Genomic DNA, 8867 nt, shown 5'->3' on the forward strand with positions numbered 1-8867 from the left:
ACAGCACAGGTCAATGAACTTTTTTCCTCTGCTGTTAACGACTATGTCTTTTGTCTAAACTCAACTCCTGATTTAATTTATTAAAAAAATATTTCCTTCCATTATTAGTTTCTCTGCAGATAGCGCATCCCTATTTCTCTTCTAATGCTTTTAACAGTTCTCCATAATTAATATCTATTTTGGAAGCTACGTTTTTGCTTACTGTGAGATTTTTTTGTTTTAAAATTATCAGCATCAAGATCCAGTTCTAAATTGATTTGTGATCCTTTTCCAGAACTCGCAGCTTTTCTACAGAGCTTGCTGTGTCCATCTATAATACGACATTTGCTTTTTCGTTGAACGCGCTTAGTTTTCTTACCGAAGCTATTGGTAGTGAACTTGGAATATTTAGAACTTCGTTGTATAGTTGGGTTACGCAATTGAATGTCCATTGGTCAACATCACAAGCTAGTCTGCGGATCACAATATTAAGGCGTCATTAAGTCAGTGTTGTCCTGACAAAGGGTCCGTCATTAGTGTGTGGTTTAATCATTCCTTCATATATGACTTGACACAATTAGATAACACATTTATTTATCTATTAAAAAAAATCATAATTGGCTTTTTACAGTTTTCATACTAAAAATAGTAGAAAAAAATAACACTATAGTATTTTTAATTTAATTTTTAAGTTAATTCAATATATGGTATAAAAATATAGTATTTAACAAATTAAACCTTTAGCATCGCCTGACCTAATTCCACTTTTTCAAAATTGTTGTATAAAAACATGATTTGATTAATAGATATTTGATTTGATGAAATTATTATTATTCTTGCTGATATTAACTTCCGACCTACGGAAAAGACCCTTTCTGAAAATGCGCTACTTGCTGGTATTTCAAATAATTTACAAGAAACTTTGTATAGTAAAGAAAACTCATTTTTATGTAATTGTCGATATTGCAAAATATTGAAATCATTTGTGATTGATTCATCTAAACATTCATTTCTATCAAACTCCTTTTTTTTTATAGATTTGTCGGAATTAGTTTCTTGCCTGTTAACAATTTTTTTAAAATTGTCTCATTTTACTGACGGAAATAATTTCTGATTTTATTTTTTTTAAAAATGTTTTGTAGGTTTTACCCTACTCTCTGTTTTAAACCGTTATTTAGTCTAACGATTTATTTAATTAATTTACTTATATATATTATTTAATAATTTTTAAAACACATTTTTAGCTTACGTATAATTTAATTTATAATTTATCACATTAATTTATTTTAATCACGATGTCATATGCTACTTATTTCCTGGGTTTTTCTCCAGTCCGTATCTGAAAAAGTGACTTCAGCTGCTTTTACTTTTTTGCGTTGCCATCATCTTACTTTTTGATATTTTACTTGTTTATATGCGTTGCCACATCGTGTGTAACCTTACTTCTATGTGCAGCCAGTGTGCAGCCATAGTATATTATAAAGCTGGTCAACATTCCTAGATGTGGTCGGGTGTGGTAACAGATCTTCGGTATCAAAGTGTGGTTCATAATTTTATTTCATAATTTTATGTCGCATAATTTTATTGCGACATCCAATAGTTTTTTCAGGCCATTGTCTTCAACAACTCGGAATGGTCAACGATTCACCACACTCCATTCAGTAATAATCCGTAGTGCTTCTGCCTTGGACTCCCTATTGACTTGCATTTTTTAAATATAAAATGTTTTAATAAATTAGAAGTGCTTCTCTTATTGTATTTATATACGAGTACATTGGAACAATTTCTGCAGGCAACTATGTTTGGAATTTGCTCCCCCTTTTTATTGTACACAAATCCAAAATTTTTCCAAACTTCGCTTTTTCCCCGTTTCGATATGATGTTGAAAAGCCCACTTCAAAAGTTCTTAACATCGTCATTACTGCAAACTGTAGCACCATTATCTATTGAATTTTTATTAAAAATAAAACAATACTGTAAGTGCAAGAGAACGTATTACGGATAAAGAATTTTTAAACTCTATTTAAAACTTACATCGTTTTAGTGTAATTTACAAAAAGTTAGTAAGTTACTGAAATAAGGTACATATATATCTAATCCCATCTCCAAGTATTCGCGCAACAGTCACACAGTGTGAACATAACGTTTCATCTGTCAGCAAATGGGAATTGGGATGGTTTTCAAGACCCATTGTTAGACAAAGTTTACGAAAATCTTCACTGGCGTAACAAGTTCCTCGATTGCTTATAAATCTGTTTGGAACACCAAAAATTGCCACACAATCCTGAAACATTTGTGTAGTTTCCGTTACCTTTAATGTCTTGCTAGGTCGTAATATTATAAATTTTGTAAAAGCATCAATCAGTATAAATATGAATCTGTATTCGCCAGCAACTCGTTCATCAAAATGTCCAATAAAGTCGATATGAAGAAATGGAACGCGAGCGGTTGTTTTTGAATCGTATGCAGTTCGCATCGTTTCTAACCACTAGGACGTTTTGCAACTAGACAGGACGTTTTGCAACTAGACCGATAAAATTCCACGAATTTTCTGACATTTCATGTTAACTTGGGCATCCAAAATTGCTCTCGTATTTTGGTCACTGCTTTCTCTCAACCCAAATGACAGTTATCTTCATACTTATTGTTTCATAATGGAAAGCCTGGTTGATTACGGTAAATAAATGCCGCTTTTTAATTTATATTGTGTTAAGGTATTTTATCATGAATTTAAATTTTTGCTATTATATCCCTTGTAGTTGGATCTCGTTCTTGCTTTATATGTATCCATGAATTCAATTCGCCGTATTATTTACCACATAACATTGTTGACGTAGTATATTGGGATTGAAATAATCGGCATCCAGTAACGATTTATCCTTATAATATATAATTTCAAAATTAGAACCTTGTAGATAAATCCATCAGCATGCAACACGAGGTAACAAATCTTTCTTCTGTTTAGGGGCTTTTAAAGCGTTACAGTCTGTGACTAGTACGATTTCTATAGCTAAAAGGCATTGTCTGAAGTGTTTTAACGCTTTTACCATGACACTATCCGCAAATAGCCATCTGAACGCCATCTGAACAAAATAGCGCCTAGAGCACTCTCATCTGTGTGTAACTCCATATATTGTTCTGGATTAAATAATATTGTTCAGTTAGTATTGCTACTATATGCTGCTTAGCTGCTTCACATCCGCTGGTATAATTTTTCTAAAATAATTGGCAAGGTCCAAAAAACTGTCTAACATGCTTAATCGAAGTTGGTGTTGATGACCGTACTAATGCATCTATTTTTGGTTCGTTTGGCCGGATACCATCTATAGAAATTTCTCGGCCCAGATAAGTGATTGAGGATTGTAGAACCTTATATTTTTGGAAACTCAATAAGAAACCATTTTATTTGTTAAAGCTTTAAGTATTTTAGCAATGATCTGTTCACCTTGCTAATTAATAAAACTCTAAAAATTTTCAATGTTAATAAACTTTTATTCAACTTTTTACAGAGAGAAAAATCGGATCGTTCTCCTCAATCAAAACAAAAAACTTAAAAATATTTGAAATTGAATTTTACTTTTTAAATTCAATAAATGCACAGCCAACTGGGTCGCCACAGTACCCCCTCCTAGCGATGGAGTACTAGCAACAACGCGACACCACAACTAAGTCGACAACACCACTCTTAATCCCGAAATTCCGCTAACCTTGCTGGGAAACGCACTACTCTACCAGCTCGTGTCACTTTCGGAATCGGCAACAGGGATTCACGCCTACAATCACCAGAAGTCACTAACTGATCACCATTCAACAACGCTGAAGGCTGACGCGTTTCTGGAACAACCTGTTCAAGATCATCACACGTTAAGTACGCCGCCTTCAACCTATCATTCGAAACAGTCACCTCTCTCCCACGGCAAACAATAACAGACGTCTTCTCATTACGACTCAGCACCTCAAATGGACCTTCGTAAGGCTGCTCAAGTGGAGCTCGAGCACGATCCACTCGAAGAAAAACGTGCTTACAATTAATAACGTCCCGCGGAACATACACAGATGGATGACAATGTCTTGTTGATTCAACGGATTTAACCTTAGCTAAAGCCCTTCGCAACGCCGACACAAAATCAGTCTCGGACGACTTCTGCTTGAAATCCGAAAGCATCTGCCCTGGAACACAAAGAGGATTTCCAAACAACATCTCTGAAGGACTAGCATTTAGGTCTAGTTTCGGTGTCGTTCGCAATCCCAACAACACAAGCGGAAGAGACTGCGTCCAATTACTTGAGGAATGACATCGAATGGCTGCCTTCAATGTTCTATGGAAACGTTCAACCATACCATTTGCTTGAGGATGATAAGCCGTGGTATGAAAGTGTTTCACTCCAAGCAATCTCGTCAGTTCCCGAAATACAGCAGACTCAAACTGCCGACCCAAATCAGTGGTAATAGCCTGCGGAGAACCAAAACTTGCCACCCAACCGTCGATAAAAGCCGCTGCAACTTCTTCTGCCGTAATGCCCGACAGAGGCACAGCAACAGGCCACCGAGAAAAACGATCGACGCAAGTCAAACAATAACGCTTCCCCTGAGACAAAGGCAATGGACCCACAATGTCAACATGAACATGCTGGAACCGACTATCAATATCAGCAAACAAACCAATTGGTGTTTTAGTATGCCGCTGAATCTTGGACTTCTGACACGCAATGCAACTACGCACAAACACAGCTACATCCTTAACCAAACCAAGCCAAACATACCTAGCCTGCACCAATTTCCGCGTTGCTCGAATACCAGGATGAGCCAAACCATGGAGTTTTGAGAGTACCAGCTGCCGACAGTTTGCGGGAACAAAAGGACGAACACGACTGCCTGACACATCACAGTACAGTTCAATACTCGAATCCGGCAATCTCAACTTCTTCAACCCAACACCATCTTCAGACTGGCTCTTCAGCTGAGCAAGCAACTCTGCATCAGTCTTCTGCCCCTCAGCAATTAACTCAATAACATTTGCCTCCAACTGAACCGTAGCAACCCGAGACAAAGAGTCAGCCACCGTATTATCTGCACCAGCCAGATGACGAATATCAGTGCAATACTGACTAATAAACTCCAGCTGTCTTGCACGACGAGGAGATGCCTTCTCACTTATTTGCCTGAACGCAAACGTTAAAGGTTTGTGATCCGTAAAAATGACGAAATCACGTCCCTCTAATGCATACTTAAAATGCTGGACAGCTTGATAGATAGCAGTCAACTCACGATCATAAGCACTATACTTAGTCTGCGCTGGACTCAAACCTTTTGAATAAAATGCCAATGGCTGAGTCACACCTTTCACTACTTGTTGGAGAACAGCACCCACCGCAACGTCTGAAGCATCAGTCGTGAGCGTCAATTGTGCATCCAGAGCCATGAAGTTAAGCAACGTAGCTTGGGCAAGATCATTCTTGCAAGCCTCAAAAACCTCTACATCTTCTGGAGTCCAAGAAATCACCGACTTATCATTCTTGCGGTTACCTGGTGTAAGATGAAACAACCGCTGCTGATTCTGCACAGCGTTACGCAGAAACGGCCGATAAAAGTTCACCATGCCTAAGAATTGTCTAAGCTGTTTAACCGTTGCTGGCAGAGGAAAATCACGAACAGCTTGAACTTTACTCTCCGGAGGACGTAAACCCTTTGCACTAATAACGTGCCCAAGGAACTCGATCTCGGAACAGCCGAACTTACACTTGGCAAAATTCACGGTCAAACCAGTTTCTCTAAGTCGATCTAAAACCAGTCGCAAATGCATTCTGTGTTCTGCTTCATCTTTTGACGCAATTAAAATATCGTCGATGTACGCAAAAACGAAATTAAGATCACCTAGAGTCTCATTCATAAAACGCTGAAACGTCTGGGCAGCATTACGGAGACCGAAAGTCATAAAGCGAAACTCGAACAGGCCAAACGGAGTTGTAATAGCTGTCTTCGGAATGTCTGCCAGTGCAAGCGGTATCTGATGATACGCTTTCTGCAAATCTATCTTCGAAAACATAGTTTTACCATGAAGAATACTCGTCACATCATGAATGAACGGAATCGGATACAGATCAGGTTTAGTTTGCGCGTTGAGCATGCGATAATCGCCACACGGTCTCCAACTTCCATCGCCTTTGCGAACCATGTGAAGTGGACTTGCCCAACAGCTTTTCGAAGGTTGACAAATCCCTGTCTGGACTAAAAATTGGAATTCCTTCTTGGCTTCTTCAAGTTTGGCTCCAACTAAACGTCGGGGACGAGCAAATGACGGCGCACCAAATGTCTCGATGCAATGTTCAACCTTAGTAACTAAACCCATCCGATTTGCACTCATAACGCCTAAATCACGGTATTCATTAACCAGCTCAGCATAAGCTGAAACTGAACCACACACACGCACAGTATCTTCTTGAGACACAGCAGCCTTACCCTTCATCATCAAAGTCGTCTTCGAATCAACTAACCGCTTCCTTTTCAAATCCACTAACAAGTCATAGTGATTAAGGAAGTCGGCTCCAACAATAGGACAGCTAACATCCGCAATCACGAACGTCCACGGGAAATCTCTACGCAAACCCAAAGACAAAAGCAGTCGACGCTCGCCAAATGTTTGAATAGGCGTACCATTAGCGGCATATAAATTAACTGATGCAACACTGTTAGCCCTTTGCTTCCAACGACAGAACGACTTCGGTAAAACTGATATGTCCGCACCAGTATCAATGAGAAAAACGGTCGACGTGGCGGGATCTTTAATACTAAGTCGAGCTATACGAACACTAACCCCTTCTCGGCTCGACGACGTAGAAGGAGTGCCTAGTTTTTTGACTGATGAGAGCTTGCCACAAAACTACAGGGCTGCCGACAAGCATTAGCTCTATCACCAAACCTTTCGTGATACCAGCACCAATCTGGATGACTTCCTGGTCGGGAACGAGTTCGCCTACGTCTCCTCGATGACGATCGACTTTGCACCGACTCACTACGACGTAAATCCAAACGACTCAGACGCTGTTCGATTTGCTCAAGCCTTCGTAAAATCACAGCATTCTCAGAATAGGCTGGACAATCAGAGGCTGACGCTACAGCTATCTGTTGAAAATCACCCGCCTCGCAAATACGATCTGCTAATTTCGCCAGTTCTGCTAGTGCCACGTTCGATGCCTGCAGAATAGCGCGCACTTGTGGTGGCAAACGCTTCAGCCAAAGAGACTTAAGGAACTCATCGCTCACCTTGTCTTTAGCTAACGCTGTCAACTCCGTTAGCAACTGTGTTGGGCGTCTATCACCAAGTTCAACTTCTGACAACAACCGTTGAATCTTCCGCTGCTCGCTCTCACTGTACCGCTCTATGATGCAAGCCTTTAAATTAGCGTATCTTCCAGTTTCAGGAGGATGAAGCACTGCATCACTTACATCGGCGATAACACTTGACTCAATCGCTGCTACTACCGTGTTGAACTGTGTGATGTCACTCGTAATGGCAGCTACTGCGAATTGCGCCTCGATCTGAGCAAACCAAATCTCCGGTCGCTCGTGCCAAAACGGTGGCACCTTCACTGCTACACGGTTTACGACACTTCCACTATCAGAAGCCATTACTACACCTTCGTCTGCAACTGACATCACAGCTCGATAATTAGATATTTAGCTCAGAAGTTAATATTTCTAAATTTAAACTTTTTCGAAATCACGTCGGGGTCACCAATTTAGCAATGATCTGTTCACCTTGCTAATTAATAAAACTCTAAAAATTTTCAATGTTAATAAACTTTTATTCAACTTTTTACAGAGAGAAAAATCGGAACGTTCTCCTCAATCAAAACAAAAAACTTAAAAATATTTGAAATTGAATTTTACTTTTTAAATTCAATAAATGCACAGCCAACTGGGTCGCCACAGTATCATATCTTGATTCTTTAATTCTTCTACACTTTTTTTGTTGATATCAAAACATTATCTATATCTACCAGTATCTTTAAAATCGCATAAAACAGCATCATTAGCACGTTGGAACACAATATTCATATTGACCATTCGATGGCATTTGAGAGAAACTTGCTCAAAAGATGAGAACACTGCGTTACCTACTAACTTCTCTAAGTGGTCATCAATTCGTGCAAAGGGTAGCGATCTTTAATCGTGACTGTGTTTAATGCTCGATAAAACACGCATAATCTATTTTGTCAATTTTTCTTCTTTGTTAACACCACTGGACTAGTAAAAGGATAATTGCTATTGTTGTAATTGCAGTTCTTTGTATCAACACCTTTATTGCAGTTAATATTACTTCTCAATTACAAACTATATAAATTATATAAAATTTGTTTTCTTAGTATAAAATTACTTCTGTCAAATTGATTTCTTAATGTATACTGCGTTATCATCACACTATCATGCACTATATCATTATTTTATATTTTGTGAGAATATCAGAAATAATTTTATGTTCATTTGGGACCATACAATAGGGTCTTTAGTAGACGCTAGCATCTTTTGAAAGACGGATATTTAAGGAACGACTGAATACGGTGGTAGTAGAAAAAAGCTTTAATGAAGCTTTTCGAATATTTATTAAAAATGTTTTTGAGTCCTTTAGACATAAAAAGTAATTTTTCTGCCACATAACTTGTAGCGTATTTAGAACCACTAAACCAATGAAGAGTAGAACCTTTAACATCTGTAATAATGTCTAAGCTAGCATATTTCAAATTGTTGCAAGGAATTATTATTTGATTTGTCATATATTGTGTCATTAAGAACTAAGTTTGTTTATTATTATTTCAGTTTATTTTAATATTACAATTATGTACATTAGTACATTTCTTTCTTTACATTATTATCTCTAACTGCGAAGA

The 8867-nt window shown here is 38.2% G+C and overlaps 1 protein-coding gene across 1 annotated transcript; it reads right to left on the reverse strand.

Annotated features, from left to right (window-relative positions):
* Positions 1 to 6825: 6825 nt before the first annotated feature.
* LOC119666796 lies at positions 6826 to 8037 on the reverse strand. Its single transcript, XM_038076074.1, has 2 exons — positions 7980 to 8037; positions 6826 to 7358 (listed from the first exon to the last, which is right to left on the reverse strand). Exons 1-2 carry the CDS (start codon positions 8035 to 8037, stop codon positions 6826 to 6828), a joined length of 591 nt encoding a protein of 196 aa, XP_037932002.1.
* Between the last annotated feature and the right edge of the window lie 830 nt (positions 8038 to 8867).

Source organism: Teleopsis dalmanni, chromosome 1, assembly GCF_002237135.1.
Source record: "Teleopsis dalmanni isolate 2A chromosome 1, ASM223713v2, whole genome shotgun sequence".
Lineage (NCBI taxonomy): Eukaryota > Metazoa > Arthropoda > Insecta > Diptera > Diopsidae > Teleopsis > Teleopsis dalmanni.

What these genes read in the sequence shown, in the direction of transcription:
- LOC119666796 (XM_038076074.1), bottom strand. Translation starts at nt 8,037, where the DNA reads ATGAATATTGTGTTCCAACGTGCTAATGATGCTGTTTTATGCGATTTT. An exon ending in ATGCGATTTTAAAGATACTG is followed by an intron (nt 7,359 to 7,979) that starts GTAGATATAGAT and finishes CTTGCATCATAG; the next exon opens with AGCGGTACAGTGAGAGCGAG.